The sequence below is a fragment of the Doryrhamphus excisus genome, chromosome 7, assembly GCF_030265055.1.
Source record: "Doryrhamphus excisus isolate RoL2022-K1 chromosome 7, RoL_Dexc_1.0, whole genome shotgun sequence".
Classification (NCBI taxonomy): Eukaryota; Metazoa; Chordata; class Actinopteri; order Syngnathiformes; family Syngnathidae; genus Doryrhamphus; species Doryrhamphus excisus.
The window spans coordinates 2,705,155-2,727,135 of record NC_080472.1 but is presented as its reverse complement, the minus strand read 5'-3'; the positions used below and the strand labels follow the sequence as shown (position 1 = coordinate 2,727,135).

General features: G+C 41.4%; 2 protein-coding genes across 2 annotated transcripts; both read right to left on the bottom strand.

Annotated features, from left to right (window-relative positions):
* Positions 1-227: 227 nt before the first annotated feature.
* On the bottom strand, positions 228-7,319 carry ctsd (cathepsin D). Its single transcript, XM_058076896.1, has 9 exons — positions 7,157-7,319; positions 6,109-6,265; positions 4,506-4,629; positions 4,319-4,437; positions 4,042-4,241; positions 2,504-2,626; positions 2,286-2,430; positions 1,137-1,235; positions 228-893 (listed from the first exon to the last, which is right to left on the bottom strand). Exons 1-9 carry the CDS (start codon positions 7,216-7,218, stop codon positions 732-734), a joined length of 1,191 nt encoding a protein of 396 aa, XP_057932879.1. The 5' UTR covers positions 7,219-7,319; the 3' UTR covers positions 228-731.
* Positions 7,320-17,354: 10,035 nt separating this feature from the next.
* Positions 17,355-21,116, bottom strand: LOC131132702 (alpha-2Db adrenergic receptor-like). The gene is made up of 2 exons (XM_058078570.1): positions 20,624-21,116; positions 17,355-18,466 (listed from the first exon to the last, which is right to left on the bottom strand). Exons 1-2 carry the CDS (start codon positions 20,921-20,923, stop codon positions 17,429-17,431), a joined length of 1,338 nt encoding a protein of 445 aa, XP_057934553.1. The 5' UTR covers positions 20,924-21,116; the 3' UTR covers positions 17,355-17,428.
* Positions 21,117-21,981: the final 865 nt, after the last annotated feature.

Below are 21,981 nucleotides of genomic sequence, written 5' to 3'. Positions count from 1 at the left end.
CATCGATGTATTGCTTAATATCTATTATTTTCCACACTCTTAGTACACAGCCGTAGCGTAGAACTTCATTTGTATTACCGGTACATTTATTTTAAAATTAGTTTCTAACCAAGGTTCCACTATTATATAAGCCTACATAATATACAATATATTACTGTTATTCTCACTTACGCACTCAAAAGTGTCACATAGTTAATAATGCTTACAAAGAACCCGTGCACACGTGATTGTTTGAATAGCATTTATTTCAGCCAATCACAATGCCTAAAATAGTCATTGAAACGCCTAATCCAATCCCTGATTTAAAAAGGAAAAAAGAACCAAAACAGATCACGAAAGAGGTTGTTTTTTTAAAAAAAAAAAACAAAAACAAAATACAGCCACTTGCTCAATCAGCGCACGTTAATTATTTTGTCGCTTTACGTACCTTTTCAGTGGAGTGCATGTCAACAAAAACACCTATTGCGCAATAGTTTGATTGCAAAGCAACACAATGTGCACTGCACAGACTTTTTGTGTGGTATATATATATATATATATATATATATATAGTATACCACTGCAGCATGTACACTACCTCACGTGAGGGAGTACTCATATTTCTGAATTTTTTTTTATGATATTGTAGCTGTACGCTGATGAATTTCCATTTTATCAAAGTGTTATTTCTTTAGCGTTGCCCGATGAAAATATAGAATAAAAACATGAGGCGTGTTTATGACCGTACGTGCTCATTTGGACTTAGCAAACCCCACTCGGTTGTTCTCCCGATCGAACACGGTGTAATACTGCCCGATGAAGACGTCTCCCAGAATCCACAGGGGACCTGCTGGGGGTGGGATGTCCAGACCCATGAACCCACTCAGACAGATGGTCTTTCCCGCTTGGCTTTCCTGGACGTTCACAAAAGACAGGCAATGGGTGAGTATGAAGCCGTGTGTGTGTGTGTGTGTGTGTTCTGCGTAATCCTTGTCCCAACAACAAAGCCGCCCCCTCATGACTTAGCCAAAGCAAACAAGGCTACGCTGTTTGTGGTGACCTCACGCTCATTTTACAATGTGGTATTGTTAAGAGTTGGAAACCACCTCTGCGCCCCCCGCGCGGATGGACAGGGGACAACAAGAACGCGGTCTCACCTTGAGGACATACTGGTCTCCGGTCAGCTTGTAGGAATTGCCGCCCACGTTGAAGGTGATCACGGGCAGGGTTGGGATCTTCTCACAGTTCACCATGTACTGGAAAACATGGATAGTGATGGCTGGAATTTATGATACACAAACCTGCTTAGATTTCGACAAATGACATTTTCATTCCAAGTACGAGGTGATATGACCATACAATGTATGGTATGACCAGACCTAGTACTTTGGTACGTGATTTAAAAAAAAAAAAAAAAAAAAAAACTTAAACCATATTAGGAAAGCAGGAAGTGAACAAATGTAACAGTTACATTCATTTTCTACCGCTTTTCCTCACGAGGGTTGGGGGGGGGGGGTGCTGGAGCCTATCCCAGCTGTCTTCGGGCGAGAGGCGGGGTACACCCTGGACTGGTGGCCAGCCAATCACAGGGCACATATAGACAAACAACCATTCACACTCACATTCATACCTATGGACAATTTGGAGTGGCTAATTAACCTAGCATGTTTTTGGAATGTGGGAGGAAACCCACGCATGCACAATGAGAACATGCAAACTCCGAGACAACTCTGAGATGTCCGAGGGTGGAATCGAACACGGGTCTCCTAGCTGTGAGGCTAAAAAAAAACAAAAAAAAACAATTATTTAAAAAAAAAAATGCAATATTGTATTTTGTATTTTTGGCCGAGGGTTCAATTCCATGCAAACGAGGTTGGTATTGAAGCCGGGTCTCCTTGCTGTGAGGTTTGTGCACTAACCACTCTCCACCATGCATCCAAAACAATCATTTATAACAAATTATAAAAAAAAAAATGCAATATTGTATTTTGTATTTTTGGCCGAGGGTTCAATTCCATGCAAACGAGGGTGGTATTGAACCCGGGTATCCTTGCTGTGAGGTTTGTGCACTAACCACTCTCCACTATGCATCCAAAACAATCATTTATAACAAATTATTTTTTAAAAAATGCAATATTGTATTTTGTATTTTTGGCCGAGGGTTCAATTCCATGTAAACGAGGGTGGTATTGAAGCCGGGTCTCCTAGCTGTGAGGTCTGCGCGCTAACCACTCGACCGCCGTGCAGCCCGAAATTGACACTTAAGCTACTATATACTATGGCGTGAGGGTTTGTCGTCTTCTCACCTCTCCCTGGATGAGCGGAATGGCCCCGATGGCTTTCTGCAGAGCCTTGACCTCCGCAGCCGGGCCTGTGATGAGAGAGGTGCCCGTGTCCACGATGGCTTCACAGCCACCTTTACATAAACTCAGCTGGCTGCCCACCTGCAACCTGACACACACATATACACATTAAAGCAATCTTTGCTGTGCATAACAACATGTAGTCTGATTGGTGCACTCACGTGTCCATGCGGATCTGCCAGTAGGCCTGGCGGGTTACGTTGACGTAGCTGAAATCGCCAGTGTAGTACTTGGGATCCGTTCCTCCCAGCAGCAGCTCACCACCGGGCTGGGTGTCTGGGTTCCTACCAGTGACACCATTACACACAGGTTTCATAAAAGCTTTCATTTCATCAAGATCAGCGTTCCCCATGACGTTACATTAGGGCACCATAAGCACTAGAAACAGGAAGTTGTTGTACAACACGGCCAGTATTGTTCAATTCCTCATGACCGTGCTACTTACGTGATAATACTTGTACCTTTGAACCTTACCGGCCGGGGACGCTGAACCCATCGCCCGCGGTCTTAGCTTCGTCTTAGGCAATACTGTACATTATAACCCACAAGGCATGCTGGGTAACTTCCTGTTTGGAAAGCGTGCTTCAAAAGAGGCTTCCCGGCATATCATGCGTGGTATAAATTCATTCATTCATTTTCTACTGCTTATCCTCACAAGAGTCGTGGGGAGTGCTGGAGCCTATCCCAGCTGTCTTGGGGCGAGAGGCGGGGTACACCCCGGACTGGTGGCCACAGCCAATCACAGGGCACATATAGACAAACAACCATTCACACTCACATTCATACCTATGGACAATTTGGAGTCGCCAATTAACCTAGCATGCAAACTTCACGCAGAGATGGCCGAAGGTGGAATTGAACTCGGGTCTGAGTGTTAACCACTCAAACACCGTGCAGCCCAAAGTACCTGCATCATCCGTGTGCTACACTTACATTGTGTGCGGTTTGGGTTTCTAACAATAAATGGCCCAATTGGTGGATTTTCCCAAAAATTAAAAACAACATTCCGTGGAATTGTGCAGACTGAAACACAGCCTTAGTTTAGTCTCAATTTTCATTCATTCATTTTCTACCGCTTATCCTCACGAGGGTCACAGGGGGTGCTGGAGCCTATCCCAGCTGTCTTCAAGAGAGAGGCGGGGTACACCCAGGACTTCCTGTCCGTCACCCACTCAATCAACTACTTTATTAGGTGAAAAGCCGACCATAGGGGTGCTATTTCATGCCGAGAGGTCTCTAATAATGCTAAAACAGGTTTTCTTTGCTCAGACTACTCATTCATTTTCTACCGCTTTTCCTCACGGGGGTTGCGGGGGTGGGGGGGTGCTGGAGCCTATCCCAGCTGTCTTCAAGAGAGAGGCGGGGTACACCCTGGACTGGTGGCCACAGCCAATCACAGGGCACATATAGACAAACAACCATTCACACTCACATTCATACCTATGGACAATTTGGAGTGGCTAATTAACCTAGCATGTTTTTGGAATGTGGGAGGAAACCGGAGTACCCGGAAAAACCCACGCATGCACGGCGAGAACATGCAAACTCCACACAGATGGCCGAGGGTGGAATTGAATCCTGGTCTCCTAGCTGTGAGGTCTGCGCGCTAACCACTCGACCACCGTGCAGCCTAGGCTCAATTTTATGCCAGAAAAAACAAGCCGGAATTCAGTAGGAGGTTAGCAGGTACGTCCCCCACCTGTTCAGATAGAAGGAGAACTCGTTCTTCTCCACCTTCTTCTGCTGCATGATGTTGTCAAAGACCGGCGCCACGCCATCCACCGAGATGCGCGGGTAGGCCATACCGAGGATCCCGTCGAACTTGGCGGCGATAAATGCCACGCCGGGTTGCTTGATTGCTTCCCCGAAGAGCTGGTTCTGCACGGCTAAATCTCCCACCTAGCAAAAGGGAACACAGACGCTCACGGAGTTTGACTCGTTTACGGCGATGCCGCAGCGTTGGGGTTCCAGCTCACGGTGCACGTGTCCTGACTGAGGTAGCCCGACAAACTGCCGCTTCCGTACTGGATGGCGAAGGAAGTGCCGTTCTTCACGTACGTGCTGGACTTGTCGGAATTATATTTGTTGTGCAGCACTGCAGAAACATAGCATGATGTCTTATACAGTCTTGGATAAAACGCTGCTTTGGGAGGAAGGACTCACGGCAAGCGATGTCTAGGAGGGAGCAGTGGACCGAGGGCACCCACAGGTTGGAGGAACCGGTGTCGAAGACCACCGTGAAGGGTTGAGGGGGGGTTCCCAGGCTGATGTCACCATAATACTGGGCCTGTGGACGGCGACAAGGTGAGGATTTTAATAGCATGAACAACCCGAATCATCTTGCTCTGCTTTTGGACAGGAAGTGCGAAGAGGAAGTATCGCCTTCATGCAGCGGGAGTCCTTGACTAAAACGGTTTGGGATGCGGTATTATTTTTAAATATTAATATTTTACTATTTAGTGTAGTGTATGAATGCTGTTACAGGCCGAGTCTGGCCCTTTAAGAAGAATTGCATTGTGGTAAGTTGGGAATTGTAGTTCTGCGCTTCAGCATGAGGCCGCGGTCCCGCTCTCTTTTCTGTAGGCACCGCCTATTTGTCTTCTGCGTCCTAATTGGCTGTAGACCATTGTCAATCTCCTTCGTGTCTTGTTGTGGTCACTGCTAGCAAAGAATACGACAAAACGGCTAACATTGCAATTGAACGCCGTACGGTTGCAGACAAAACACACAGTTGAAGGACGTTAGGCTGTAAGCTAGTAATGGCTGTAGGGCACCGTTACGGAACAACAAGGACACAAAAACGCCACAGCCCAATGGTGCCGGGATGGTACTATAAGAGTGAAATACGCGCTTAAGTCACTTAATCATTTCTTGTGTCCAACCTAGTAGATAAATCATTAAAATTCCAACAAAATTATAACTTTTTAGCATGTCTAAATATGACAGAAATGTATGATATATAGTATGGTGAGGGCTCTTACAAGCTTAAAACATATACCGTATTTTCCGGACTATAAGTAGCACTTTTTTTCATAGGTTGGCTGTTCCTGCGACTTATACTCCAAAGCGACTTATAAATGAAAAAAACTTTTTATGTTACATAAACACCGGACACCTTTTCTGTTCATGTTTATTTTTTGTGTAGCTGAATAAGCATTGTGTTAGCATATCTTACACCTATTCAGCCTGTTCTATATTCTTTTATTATTGTTAGAAGTTGCCTTCCAAGAGGACGTAATGTCTGTTTTGGGTCAAGTAGCTTGTAAAATAAATTACTTAAATTAAATTAAAATAAATAATAAATGCGACTTATACTCCAGTGCGACTTATGTAGGGTTTTTTCTACCTAATTATGTATTTTTGGCCTTGTGCGACTTATAGTCCAGAAAATATGGTATAATAACTGTAAAAAAAATTGACTACTTAACGGATTTAATTTATTGCGGGCTATTTTGGGAACCTTTGCCCGCGATAAATGAGGGAACACTGTATTCATATATTTTTTTTAAATTGCATGTGAATAAAGACTTTTTTTGTGCATGCCTAACGTGGAACTAATCTTGTTGATTAAATATATGACGTCTTTCCTTAGGTTTTGATATTGATATTTTGGATATATTTTATGTTGCCTATGGTAAGGCATAGCATCCGGCGTTCTTTGGCTATGTGGGGCGTGTGTAATGTGTGAAATCCTTTACGCTCCATTGTCAAAGCTGTATTTTTAAGTTGCATTGTGTTAAGAAAATAAGCCAAGACTGGTGCCTACATCCAGGTAGTTCTTCAGGGTCTCCGGAGTGGGTCCACTACTGGAGGGGAAGCCAGTGTTGTACTTCAGGGAGTGCGTGTCGACCTGAAGCTCCTCTGCACGTTTCCCAGAGTCTGTCAACTCGCGCCTGATGGAGCGGAATTTCTTTAAGGGAATCCTGCATCAGAAGAAAAAAATATACTTTTTTTTTTTTTTTTGAAAGACTGGTTGCAAACACATATAGCACTCTTACGGTCAAGTTCTGACCTACTGACGTTACAAACTATATGTTTGTAGGACACCCTTGATCTAATAAAAGCTTGTAACACAATAGCGTAGCTTGGAAGATGAGTCCAGTGTCCATGCAGAGATCAGATGAACACTCGGCACAACCTTTGCATGACACACAAAGGGCACACGTCTAAAAATGAAAGCACAGGGTCTTTTTTCATTCCCAGTCTTTTCTATTTCGAGTCGTCTCTTCCATACTTCACTCCTAACACCCCCCCCCAAACAGGCCTATTCAACCGGTCAACATGCATGTCATACCAACACCCCCAATAACGCCTGCATGAAGTGGATAAAACAGATTGGTTAAAACAGGAAGTAGACTTCTATTTAATTTAAGGAAGTGATCTTTGATTTGATGGGTGCATCTTAGCAAACACTTCAGTAAATAGCACAAAAGAACAGGGGGGGTCATCAACTCCAACCACTAACTCGCTCACGTAGCGGGGGTGGGGTGGGGGGGTCTGGAACAGAACGCCAATGAAGCTAGAACCGCTACTGGCAGTCAATCTTCATATAACTTAACGTCAATCTCCATTATACGACACATTGGTTATTGTTTTCTTCGTTTTTTTGCCCTTTAAGTCAGCGAGTGCATTCATTTAATGAATTATTATTTGGGCTAAACTGTACAGTGACTTTACATGTAGTGTTAAATAAAAATGCTAACAATTTTGTTAGCAAAATCACTGTTTATGTAAATTATTGCTTGTTCATTCACAGCTAGCATAAACTCCAATGACTTTCATTTAGCGTGGGTGTAAAATAATGGCATTCTTACCTCACAATGGCGTCGTTTGTCAGGGCTAACGCCGAGAAGAGAAGCAGGTAAAACGACCTCATTGTGCTTCTGGTAATGCTACAAAACACGAGCACAACAATGACTGAGCAAGTTAACGCTTGTGAGAAGCGGGCGACTTTTGTCAGCTGACGGGAGTCATGTGAGTGCGACGGTGCGTTCGTGTACGAATCGACTGTCGGAATGTGTAAATCGAAAGATTTCAAGATGAATAAAATCATCCAAACAGTGCGTTAATTCAGTTGAAACATACAGTAAAAGGAAGGATTTGAGGTTATAAGAACTTTGAACGAACAGCAATGACAGTATATTTATTGTAGGAGTAAAACTAAATACGCATCTTCATACTGTACTATAATTCCGTGACGTCTATACACGAAATGTAAATTCAGTCGTAAAATGTCGTAAAAAGTCGTAAACCCATTTCTCACTGATTCTACTGTGAAGCAGTAGGTAACAAACAAAACGACATTTTAACGCACTGTAATATTTCCCCATGTTCACAAATGCAGCATGACTGTTTTTTTTTTGCAACGTGAATGACGTAACTTCCGCCGTTAACCAATAGTGTAGCTGTGGGCGATATTGTCCGGATATGGATACTTTTTACTTGCCAATGTCAACCTCATTGAATGATTTTGTGATTTAGGGCTTCAATTTGTTGATTAATATTGTAATCAGTATAAAACACAGGATTTGTGAGCAATTTTACATCTAAAAATACAACAGTAGAAGACAAAGTAACTATATTTATGATAAGAAATACTCGTTATAATTTCTATTTAATTTATATTTATATTTAATTAATTTCTTATTATTTATTTATTAAATTCTGGTTCATTATAATAAATAAATACAAGTAAAAAGAAGCAAAATATGTTGTCAACTACGAATCGTAAATGCTGCACAGTACTGTAGTTAATGGTACTACAAATTAAATACCGATACCAAATACATCAAGGATTTAGTACTGCGGTACTACGGTAAATCGGTGTTTACACTGAAATAACACTCCATGTTTTACGTACGTTTTACTGTTTATGTACATCATACGTTTAACCGGATATGAAGTAAAAAAAAATTGCAATTTTGGAAAATAAATTCTGATAAGGAAAAATGTCTAGTAATTTGGTAATATGTTGAAACTAATTAAAATGAAGTTGCAGTTTGGAGAAATTAGGTTAGGGAAAATCTTATATATGAGATGCAATTTTTTTTTCTTGAAATAAACTACATAAAAAGTTTGGACGGGCCTGGTTTAGGCTGGCAGCCCACCATGAAACTGCACAGCTGAGCTGCTTTGCTGGCTGTACTCACGTAGACTCCAGCAGGGGGCAGCAACGCACTACTGATAGAGCTACTCTGCACTTATTGTTGTGAAAACTGGCCACAAAAGCAAATACTGGAGTACTACCAGATGAAGAGGAGGATACCGTGAGTGAGAGAGGCCGACAACGTGTGTGACAAACGAATGATGACACGGAAGAGGAACACTTGATTGGTTTTAGTTCCCATGACGATGGTGATAAATGATTCTTCTTCATTATTTCACGATATTAATCCTGAACTTCTTTTTCTTTCGGCGAAATCTCCCATTTTATGATGTCCACATTTGTGGCTTATAGTCCGATGCCGCTAATGTTTAATGCGCAATTTTCATATGGATGCTGTATGGTATCATGTACCCAGAAAAAATTATTACGTTTGATTCATGTTCATGTTAAAGGTGAAATAACTGTTAATAGTTATCCTCCCTATCCGTGTGGAAGTGGTAAGTTTTTGGCCTTTTAAGTTTAAAGGAAATAACTTGGACGCTACCGTTTAGGTCGCCAGCTCTCTAGTTTGCGAGTTAGCATGTGTTAGTTATTTAACCTTTAACATGAACATTAATGAAACTTAATAATTTGACCCAATTAGCAAGTTAGCATCAACTTTAACAACATGTTTGATGAGATGCTTTATCTTGACGTGTAGTTTTCCGTTTTTATTCCAAATCATTTCCTGCATTTATTTGTACCCGGCGTCATAAGCCTTTAGCTTCATTGCTAATCCAAAGCAAAACAGGGCGAGGTAACAGGGTAGGGTAACAGTATGGGCGGGGCAAAATCATATGTAATGTTCATGTTAAAGGTGAAATAACTGTTAATAGTTATCCTCCCTATCCGTGTGGAAGTGGTAAGTTTTATCGTGAAGATAAGCGGTAGAAAATGAATGAATGAATGAATAAAATTGTATTCTGTTGGTCAGCTGATTGAAATTCTTGTGTAATTTTTCTCCTTTAGTCCCATTATTCATTCATTCATTCATTTTCTACTGCTTTTTCCTCACGAGGGTCGCGGGGGGTGCTGGAGCCTATCCCAGCTGTCTTCAAGAGAGAGGCGGGGTACACCCAGGACTTCCTGTCCGTCACCCACTCAATCAACTACTTTATTAGGTGAAAAGCTGACCATAGGGGTGCTATTTCATGCCTAGAGGTCTCTAATAATGTTAAAACAGGTTTTCTTTGCTCAAAATACTCATTCATTTTCTACCGCTTTTCCTCACGGGGGTTGCAGGGGTGGGGGGTGCTGGAGCCTATCCCAGCTGTCTTCAAGAGAGAGGCGGGGTACACCCTGGACTGGTGGCCACAGCCAATCACAGGGCACATATAGACAAACAACCATTCACACTCACATTCATACCTATGGACAATTTGGAGTGGCTAATTAACCTAGCATGTTTTTGGAATTTTCTCCGGAGTACCCGGAGAAAACCCACGCATGCACGGGGAGAACATGCAAACTCCACACAGAGATGCCCGAGGGTGGAATTGAACCCTGGTCTCCTGGCTGTGAGGTCTGTGCGCTAACCCCTAGACCACTAGTCCCATTATTTACAATTCAAATATTAACGGCTAATTCCATATCATTAATGTAAACACTGCAGAACTGCACTGTACTAATCTACCATGAATATAATTAGAGATGAAAAAAAAAACAATGCTAAAAAAAAAACGCTGTGCCGCTCCACTTACAGGTGTCTTTCTGTGTGTTCTGAGCCGGATTGACGGGGGTCTCGGTTCCTTGGACCCAAACGTTTAATTTTCCGAGGTTTGAGGGTGAATTGGAGCTGTGATTGCCGTACGTGACAAGCAGACAGGAAGACACACGGTGGTGGAATTGAGGCCTTTCCTCCTGAAGAAGACAAACAATTAAAGATTCATGGAAGGTGTTTTCTTTGTATTCCTTTCAGATATTAATGCCGGTTTTAACCAATGCAAAGCAAAGTCTAAAAAGGTGATAATAGCACTAAAAAATGCCATTTTATTAATAAAACCAGTACTCAAAGAGTTGTGTTGTTGGCCTTCAAACACAACTTCTCTCCTCAAAAAATGGATTATGTGGAATAACCAATACATTTTGCACAGAAACAAGTCCATGTTCCACAAAAAATGCCTGGAAATAATTTTTTTTTTCTCTGATTTCTTTGATAGAAATGGAACATCATACAACTATAACATTTGTTTGTTTAAAAACATAACATTGACATGGATCCTGTTGATTATGAACAAGTGATTAAGAGCTTTTGCAACTGTTTAAATCAGGGGTCTCAAACTCAATTTACCTGGGGGCCACCGGAGCTAGGGTCTGGGCAAGGCTGGGCCGCATCAGGTTTTTCCAAAAAAAAAAAAAAAAAAAAAACGCATTTATTAAAAACAGAAAAATATACAAACTTTTTCAGTGCTTTGTTTCCGATTTTCCACAATAAAAGCTCTGATAAAACATTCCAAATATGTTCTCAAATATCTTAATTTTTATTTTTCTGCACAAAATAAGATGAAAAATAAATAAACAAATCAAGAATAAAGAAAATTAATCAATCAGTAATAAATAAATATAATAATAATAATAATAAAAAAACTGTAAATAATAAAAACTTAAGAAACCACATATAATTGGTTTTCATATTAAAATGAACAAAGCATTATTAGAGCCCTGTAGACATGACAAAACACGACTATAGTCACATTTATACTCTTTTTATTTACAACATATTGCGCAACCGCAGGGTCTTGAGACACATGCTAACTCGCAAACTAGAGAGCTAGCGACCTAAACGGTAGCCTCCAAGTTATTTCCTTTCAACTTAAATAGCCAAAAACTTACCACTTCCACACGGATAGGGAGGATAACTATTAACAGTTATTTAACCTTTAACATGAACATGAATCAAACGTAATAATTTTTTCTGGGTATATGATACCATACAGCATCCATATCAAACTTGCGTGGGCCACACCGAGGCGGGGGCCTCAAACTAGTGTCCTGCGGGCCACATTTGGCCCGCGGGCCGCGTGTTTGAGACCCCTGGTTTAAATCATCTCTCAGGCGTGGGCTGGAGGGAGGAGTTTCTCCAAGTTTAATGATTGGTGGAAGGAACATTCTTGACAGTAAATTTGATAACAAACACAGTAGAATTGCACTTTTATGTTCCTGTAACTCTGCTTATAATGTTTTATACTGTTTTGTAATTGAAGTTTGTAATAAAATATATGTCTAAAAAAAAAAAAAAAAAAAAAAAAAAAAAAAGAGTTGTGTTTCCGGCAACACTATCTAGGACCGGATGTTGGTCCTAGATAGTGGTAATATAATGATAATAATACTACTATTATATTAATATTGTTGTTAATAATATTAATATATTAATGGTAGTAATATTACAAAATACTCCTGGAAAAAGGAGCACAAGCACAATAATAATAATAATAATAATAATAATAATAATAATAATAATAATAATAATAATGTTGCCAATAATGATAATAATACTACTATTATATTAATATTGTTGTTAATAATATTAATATAATAATGGTAGTAATATTACAAAATACTCCTGGAAAAAGGAGCACAAGCACAATAATAATAATAATAATAATAATAATGTTGCCAATAATGATAATAATACTACTATTATATTAATATTGTTGTTAATAATATTAATATAATAATGGTAGTAATATTACAAAATACTCCTGGAAAAAGGAGCACAAGCACAATAATAGTAATACAAATAATAATAATAATAATAATAATAATAATAATAATACTATTATATTAATATTGTTGTTAATAATATTAATATAATAATGGTAGTAATATTACAAAATACTCCTGGAAAAAGGAGCACAAGCACAATAATAGTAATACAAATAATAATAATAATAATAATAATACTATTATATTAATATTGTTGTTAATAATATTAATATAATAATGGTAGTAATATTACAAAATGCTCCTGGAAAAAGGAGCACAAGCACAATAATAGTAATAATAATAATAATAATAATAATGATAATAATACTACTATTATATTAATATTGTTGTTAATAATATTAATATAATAATGGTAGTAATATTACAAAATACTCCTAGAAAAAGGAGCACAAGCACAATAATAATAATAATAATAATAATAATAATGTTGTTGTCAATAATGATAATAATACTACTATTATATTAATATTGTTGTTAATAATATTAATATAATAATGATAGTAATATTATTATTAACAAAATAATAATAATAATAATATAATAACATTACTGTAACTAATAATAATAATAATTCTAATAAAAAATAATAATAATAATACATTTATAACACACTTTACATCAAATAAATGATTTCAAAGTGCACATATAGCAGATTGCATGACACTTTTACATGTAAAATATATGTAAAAATATAGGTGTAAAAATGGACTGTTACGTGTAAAATACTACATAATCCCCCCCCCCCCCCCCCCGTCAATTTTGTTAAATTAATGCGGCCCGCGAGTCAAAAAGTTTGCCCACCCCTGGTCTAGGATCACTCCGTAAATCAATCTGAGGTGACAAAAATATATATATATTTTTGCTAGCTGACTGACAGACAGACAGACGGACTCAACATCTGGATCAATAATGTGATTAATTAATAATCACAAGCATGACACGGGCAAATCAGGTACTGTATGTATACAATATACATGCATTGATATATAATACCCATAAATAGATACTGTCAGCACACACTTGACAATCCATATCTTGTTACCATGGCTCCCGGTGGTGACAGGATTCATTGGTTGGATAGGTTTGTTTTTCCATTTCAGACTGCTCTTCATATAATGATAGGTAAGTGGGGATGTGCCTGTCTAGAATTTACAGAAGTGAGGAGAAACTTTTTTTTTTTTTTTTATCTTGGTGAAATATACCATGCAATTTTTTTTTCCAAAATAAAACTTTCAGCAACGGTTTGATTATTCAGCGACCTTTTGGCTGTTGAGACCTCCCTTAGCTTCCTGTGAGCGGCGGTGTAGTGATGCTCTAAATTGCCTCCCCCCCCCCACCCCCCCAACAGCAGCTGCTTGATTACAGGCAGAAAGTATTCCTTTTACGCTTGTGAACAAAAACGCATGTTCCAATTTTCCACTTCATTAAAAGCGAAACTTTATTTATTTATTTATGTATTTTTTTGGCAACTTGCAATATTACAATTATAATAATTCATTTTTGACCCAGACCACAACACAACATGTCAATGAAAAGGTGTTTGGATTACATTTAACTAACAAAAGTTCAGTTTGGGTGTCCCACAAGGATTGGTGCCTTGCCCCTTCCTCTTTATCCTGCATCATCTACTGCAGTGATTCCCAAAGTGTGGGCCGCGGCTTTCTGGTGGGCCGTGGTGGTACTGCAGGTGGGCTATAAGAGGTCATTAAAAATATGATTAATTTGTGCAAATATTAATTAATTCATTCATTCATTCATTTTCTACTGCTTATCCTCACGAGGGTCACGGGGGTGCTGGAGCCTATCCCAGCTGTCTTCAGGCGAGAGGCGGGGTCCAGCCAATCATAGGGCACATATAGACAAACAACCATTCACACTCACATTCATACCTATGGACAATTTGGAGTGGCTAATTAACCTAGCATGTTTTTGGAATGTGGGAGGAAACCGGAGTACCCGGAGAAAACCCACGCATGCACGGGGAGAACATGCAAACTCCACACAGAGATGGCCCGAGGGTGGAATTGAACTTGGGTCTCCTAGCTGTGAGACCAGTGTGCCAACCACTCATCCACCATGCAGCCCAAATTCATTCATTCATTCATTTTCTACTATTTATCCTCACAAGGGTCGCGGCGGGTGCTGGAGCCTATCCCAGCTGTCTTTGGGCAAGAGGCGGGGTACACCCTGGACTGGTGGCCAGCCAATCACAGGGCACATATAGACAAACAACCATTCACACTCACATTCATACCTATGGACAATTTGGAGTCGCTAATTAACCTAGCATGTTTTTGGAATGTGGGAGGAAACCGGAGTACCCGGAAACCGGAAAACCCACGCATGCACGGGGAGAACATGCGAACTCCACCCAAAGATGGCTGAGAGTGGAATTGAACCCTGGACACCTAGCTGTGTAGCCTGTATGCTAACCACTCCTCCGTGCAGCCCAAATTTGCATATTTTGAGTACTATAAACAAAAAAAGATGTCTTGTCAAATGCACCGTGTAAACAAGTTTACCTTTTGATAAATACCGTAATAGAGAAAAAATTCAACTTCACAAAAATTAACTTATCTGGAACCAATTAATCGTGATAAATACGGGATTAATACTTCATTCCTTCGTTGAATTTTTGCCTTTAGCATTGGATATTTTTACCATCATTAATTATCTCTAATTAGGCAATTTGTAAGTTGCTATCAAAATTGTTGCGGCATAGCGAGTAAAAACCATCCCGTGGCCTTGCCTCTATCCCCACTATACACCCACTATACCCCCACTATACACCCACTATACCCACTATACACCCCCACACACGGGTGCTTTGTTTGAGATAAAAAAAAAGTCAGGTCAGATTAACATCTCCATCTTCTCTCCAATTAAAACTGCAGATAATCTCTTGGTCTGCATGATGTGGGATTCCTCATCCAGGCTGGACCCCCCCCCACTCCCAACCCCCCCTTGTCAGTTTTTCCAACCCTTTACAAACAGACAGGATCTTGGAATCTTTTGTCCCGAGGCAGCACACCCAGTGAATATGTGCTGAGCCTGGAGGAATAATTAACAATCCCATCGTCTGAGCATGATTGTATCTATTGAGACGCTCTTTTTTTTTTCTTTCTTTCTTTCTTTATCAGGCGCTAAGCTAAGCTAAGCTAAGCTAAGCTAAGCTAAGCTAAGCTCGCTTGAATACGCGTTTGGCCCCAAGATGCACTTTGTCAACGCAGCCTTTCATTTGGATTTGCTCATGTACGAGATGTCCATGAAGTCTCTTTTCACAGTTCAACACAAGAAAAATATCACATTCAATTATTATACTGTAGGCCAGGGGTCTCGAACACGCGGCCCGTGGGGCAAACGTGGCCCGCAGGGCACTAGTTTGAGGCCCCCGTCTTGATATGAAAGTTTAATGTTAGTGCGGCCCGCGCAAGTTTGATATGGATGCTGTATGGTATCCTCAAAATGGAGTGAGGGGAAAAAAACAAAGAAGGCAAACATTACCACTTCCACATGGAATGTGAGGAGACTCCATTTAATTTACTGTATTCTAAACTTAGGAAATGGTTTTAAATAGAGTGGGGGGGGGTGGCAAAGACAAATATTACCACTTCCACATGGAATGTGAGGAGACTCCAATTAATTTACTGTATTCTAAACTTGGGAAATGGTTTTAAATAGAGTGGGGGCAAAGACAAATATTACCACTTCCACATGGAATGTGAGGAGACTCCAATTAATTTACTGTATTCTAAACTTGGGAAATGGTTTTAAATAGAGTTGGGGGCAAAGACAAATATTACCACTTCCACATAGAATGTGAGGAGACTCCAATTAATTTACTGTATTCTAAACTTAGGAAATTGTTTTAAATAGTGTGGGGGGGGGCAAAGACAAATATTACCACTTCCACACGGAATGTGAGGAGACTCCAATTAATTTACTGTATTCTAAACTTAGGAAATTGTTTTAAATAGTGTGGGGGGGGCAAAGACAAGTATTACCACTTCCACATGGAATGTGAGGAGACTCCAATTTATTTACTGTATTCTAAACTTAGGAAATGGTTTTAAATAGTGTGGGGGGGGCAAAGACAAATATTACCACTTCCACATGGAACGTGAGGAGACTCCAATTAATTTACTGTATTCTAAACTTGGGAAATGGTTTTAAATAGTGTGGGGGGGGCAAAGACAAATATTACCACTTCCACATGGAATGTGAGGAGACTCCAATTAATTTACTGTATTCTAAACTTAGGAAATGGTTTTAAATAGAGTGGGGGGGGTGGGAAAGACAAATATTACCACTTCCACATGGAACGTGAGGAGACTCCAATTAATTTACTGTATTCTAAACTTAGGGAATTGTTTTAAATAGTGTGGGGGGGGCAAAGACAAGTATTACCACTTCCACATGGAATGTGAGGAGACTCCAATTAATTTACTGTATTCTAAACTTAGGAAATGGTTTTAAATAGAGTGGGGGGGGGTGGCAAAGACAAATATTACCACTTCCACATGGAATGTGAGGAGACTCCAATTTATTTACTGTATTCTAAACTTAGGAAATGGTTTTAAATAGTGTGGGGGGGGCAAAGACAAATATTACCACTTCCACATGGAACGGGAGGAGACTCCAATTAATTTACTGTATTCTAAACTTAGGAAATGGTTTTAAATAGAGTGGGGGGGGTGGCAAAGACAAATCAAATATTACCACTTCCACATGGAATGTGAGGAGACTCCATTTAATTTACTGTATTCTAAACTTAGGAAATGGTTTTAAATAGAGTGGAGGGGGGTGGCAAAGACAAATATTACCACTTCCACATGGAATGTGAGGAGACTCCAATTAATTTACTGTGTTCTAAACTTAGGAAATTGTTTTAAATAGTGTGGGGGGGGCAAAGACAAGTATTACCACTTCCACATGGAATGTGAGGAGACTCCAATTAATTTACTGTATTCTAAACTTGGGAAATGGTTTTAAACAGAGTGGGGGGCAAAGACAAATATTACCACTTCCACATGGAATGTGAGGAGACTCCACTTTTCTTCTAGAAAATCAAAACCAAAGCAAAGTTTATTAATTTTTCTTTGCGTTTTTTTTTTAAACCTGATGCGGCCCAGTCTCGCCCAGACCCTAGCTCCAGTGTGACCCCTGACGTATACAATTGCTTTCGTAAAGATAAAAACCGGTGATGTAAACGTGGCTAATGAGTCTGGAATAAGATCCTCTTAAAGGCCCTCCTGAAGTCCCGGTTAAAGATGGTGTAAATGATTGGATTCAAGCAACTGTTGCAGTAGCCGATCCAGAAGAAGAGGTCAAAAAGAGTATCGGGGATGGTACACTTGTCTCTGCAGACCGCGTGGAGACTATAAGTGAAGAAGAACGGGAACCAGCAGAGCACAAAGACTCCCATCACGACCGCCAGAACAAACGTGAAGCGTTTCTCCCTCATTTGCGCCACTTTGCTTTTGGATAACGACAAACGTCTGCTCGGAAGCGGCAGCGGAGAAGCCAGGAGGAGATGCTGGGAGCAGTGGTCCGATGACACCCACGATACGGAGGCGCAGGATGGAGGAGGAGCTTCCAACCTGCGTGCCGCACCCAATTGGGCGGATCTCCTGAAGTGACGCGAGGTACGAAAAGAAGACTTTTTAACGTCGGCATGGATTGTTTTTTCCTCAAAGTTAATTTGATCCAGTTCTTGTCTCTTTTCCGGCAGCGGGACGTCCGACTTTGAGACTCTTTGGAAAGATCTCGGAGTACCGCCGAAGCAGGTCTCCGATTGAGACGGTTGGGCCTCGACGGCGTTTTTAGCCACAAAGATGGTGGACGCTCGTTGCTTAGCAACACGGTATATTTTACAGTACACCAATATCATGATGACTCCGGGTACGAAGAAGGACACGAGACAGGAGGACAGAATATACCACGTCTGGTTGTTGAGAAGACACTCCTGCCTCTGCGGACGTTTGATGCCGCCCGTGGAGTCCGAGGTCTCTTCGGTGTGCGTCACGAGAAGAGGCGGCGACGAGATGACGACGGATATCATCCACACCACGCCGATCATCACTTTGATCCTTTTGGGTGTCCGTTTGCCGTTGTAGCTGACCGCTTTGGTGACGGACCAGTACCGGTCCAGGCTGATGGCGCAGAGATGGACGATGGAGGAAGTGCAGAACAGAACGTCCAACGCCAGGTAGAAGGAGCACCACGTGGAACCAAAGTACCAGTAGCCCATAATCTGGGAAAGAGGACAGAACATCAAGAAATTATTCAAATCTTCTGAGGAGACTCATGCTCAAAGACTAGATAGGACAGCTCTAGATTGAGAGCTCGGTGCAACATCCAATCCATTTAACTTCGATAGCGCTTCTATAACTTCAATATTCAACTATCTTATTTTGTCGATATGATCTTCTCGCGTTGTGAGGCGTTCAGGCGAACTCGTAATGTTCAATGTTAGGTGACAATTGTTTTTCAAACTACGGCCCGGGGGCCACATGCGGCCCGCCAAGCGTTTGAATCCGGCCCGCCAGTTGTCTTCATTCATTCATTCATTCATTTTTTTACCGCTTATCGTCACAAGGGTCGCGGGGGAGGGGGGGGGTGCTGGAGCCTATCCCAGTGTTTGAATCCGGCCCGCCAGTATTTTGAACTTTTAACATACAAACTGGCAACATGACTTGCAACTCGGATGTCTTCATTCATTCATTCATTTTCTACCGCTTATCCTCATGAGGGTTGCAGGGGGTGCTGGAGCCTATCCCAGCGTTTGAATCCGGCCCGCTACTTGCTTTTTTAGTATTTTAACATTTAACATACAAACTGGCAACATGATTTGCAACTCCGATGTCTTCATTCATTCATTTTCTACCGCTTGTCCTCACAAGGGTCGCTGGGGGGCTGGAGCCTATCCCAGCGTTTGAATCCGACCCGCCAGTATTTGAACTTTTAATGTAAAAACTGGCAACATGACTTGCAACTCGTATGTCTTCATTCATTCATTCATTTTCTACCGCTTATCCTCACGAGGGTCGCGGGGGTGCTGGAGCCTATCCCAGCGTTTGAATCCGGCCCGCCAGTATTTCAACTTTTAACTTACAAACTGGCAACATGACTTGCAACTCGGATGTCTTCATTCATTTTCTACCGCTTATCCTCACAAGGGTTGCAAGGGGTGCTGGAGCCTATCCCAGCGTTTGAATCCGGCCCGCCAGTATTTCAACTTTTAACATACAAACTGGCAACATGACTTGCAACTCGGATGTCTTCATTCATTCATTTTCTACCGCTTATCCTCACGAGGGTCGCAGGGGGGGTGCTGGAGCCTATCCCAGCGTTTGAATCCGGCCCGCCAGTATTTCAACTTTTAACACAAAAACTGGCAACATGACTTGCAACTTGGATGTCTTCACTAATTCATTCATTTTCTACCGCTTATCCTCACGAGGGTCGCAGGGGGGTGCTGGAGCCTATCCCAGCGTTTGAATCCGGCCCGCTGGTATTTCAACTTTTAACATACAAACTGGCAACATGACTTGCAACTCAGATGTCTTCATTCATTCATTCATTTTCTACCGCTTATCCTCACGAGGGTGGCGGGGGGGGTGCTGGAGCCTATCCCAGCGTTTGAATCCGGCCCGCCAGTATTTCAACTTTTAACACAAAAACTGGCAACATGACTTGCAACTCGGATGTCTTCATTAATTTTCTACTATTTATCCTCACAAGGGTCGCGGGGGGTGCTGGAGCCTATCCCAGCTGTCTTCAGGCAAGAGGCGGGGTACACCCTGGACTGGTGGCCAGCCAATCACAGGGCACATATAGACAAACAACCATTCACACTCACATTCATACCTATGGACAATTTGGAGTGGCTAATTAACCTAGCATGTTTTTGGAATGTGGGAGGAAACCGGAGTACCCGGAGAAAATTCCACACAGAGATGGTGGAATTGAACCCTGGTCTCCTAGCTGTGAGGTCTGCATGCTAACCACTAATACACCGTGCAGCCCATGATGGGAATAATAGTTTTTTTTTTCAAACTCATATTGGTACTTGTTTGTATATTTCTTATATTTCCTTTGAGTGTTAAGTTGATATGTGATGAATAGTAAAAACTATTTTCTGAAACAACAGAAGTTGTGTTAGAAATATGCATGTTCATTCATTCATTCATTCATTTTCTACCACTTAACCACCGTGCAGCCCACATAAAGACATAATTATGTACAAGTTTAAAGTTTTTTAAGGTGTATTATATGTGGAAAAACTACCAAAAAAACTACAAAAATGTGAATCTACAAAATGCAGGGTCGCCACTGATTTTTGCAAACCAATACGACTGGGAATCAAACAGCGTGCGTTCCATTATGTACAATATTTGTCATTTCTCACCTCATTGGCCAAGGAGAAGGGGATGACCAGCGTGGCCACCAAGATGTCAGCAGAGGCCAGAGACACCAGGAACAGATTTTGAGGAGCACGCAAAGCCCGGCTGGTGAACACGGCCAAGACCACCAGCACGTTGCCCACCACGGTCACCAGGATGATGGCCGTGACAACCACCAGGATGAGCACGGATGCCGCCGGAGAGTGCGGAGGCAGAGGAGGAGACCTTGACAAGGAAGCGGGAGCGTGGCTCGTGTTCCCCGAAGAAGAGGTCGGGGGTACGGGTGTGAGGACATGGGGGTCCATTCTTTCCCGAGAAGAAGAAAGTGAAAGGATCCTGGAAAAAAAAAAGTCTCCTGGGATTTAGGGTCCATCAAGTCAACGTCAGTCCAGATGTTGACTTATAGCATCGTTCATAGCATCGCAGACGGCGAAGAACCCCCCCAAAAATGCAGGAGCGACTGGTTGAAGCTGAGCGTGAGTGAAAGTGCTGCTGATGTTCTCCACGGCTGGACGAAGGCAGGAGGAGGAGGAGGAGGAGGAGGAGGAGGAGAGCGTGAGATGAAAGACAGAAAGCGAGGCACATGGTGAGGAGAGAGGAGAGAGATGTTTGAGGACTCCGGGAAAGTGAGCAAGGAAAGGATGGAGGAGGGGGGGGGGGCGGCTAATATATCTAATATTAATATTAATATTAATTAAAATACAAAGCAGTACTAAGAAATGTAGTACTTCATATAGTGATTATTATTAACATTACTACAGTAATCCCCTCGTTTATTGCTTCCAAATTCTACTGTGATAAGTACGATTCCTTATTTATAAATGCACGGTGGTCGAGTGGTTAGCGCGCAGACCTCACAGCAAGGAGACCCGGGTTCAATTCCACCTTCAGCCATCTCTGTGTGGAGTTTGCATGCTTACAGGGGGGGGGTCATCACATATTAATTTAACACTGAAAGGAAATATAATAATAATAATATATAATATAATAAAGTGAGTGTGAATGGTTGTTTGTCTATATGTGCCCTGTGATTGGCTGGCCACCAGTCCAGGGTGTACCCCGCCTCTCGCCAGAAGACAGCTGGGATAGGCTCCAGCACCCCCCGCGACCCTCATGAGGAAAAAGTGGTAGAAAATGAATGAATGAATGAATATAATAAGAAATATACAAACAAGTACTAATATGAGTTTGGATAAAAAGGAAAAACTATGATTCTAATCATGCGCGGTGTACTAGTGGTTAGTGCGCAGACCAGGGTTCAATTCCACCCTCGGCCATCGGTACTCCGGTTTCCTCCCACATTCCAAAAACATGCTAGGTTAATTAGCCACTCCAAATTGTCCATAGGTATGAATGTGAGTGT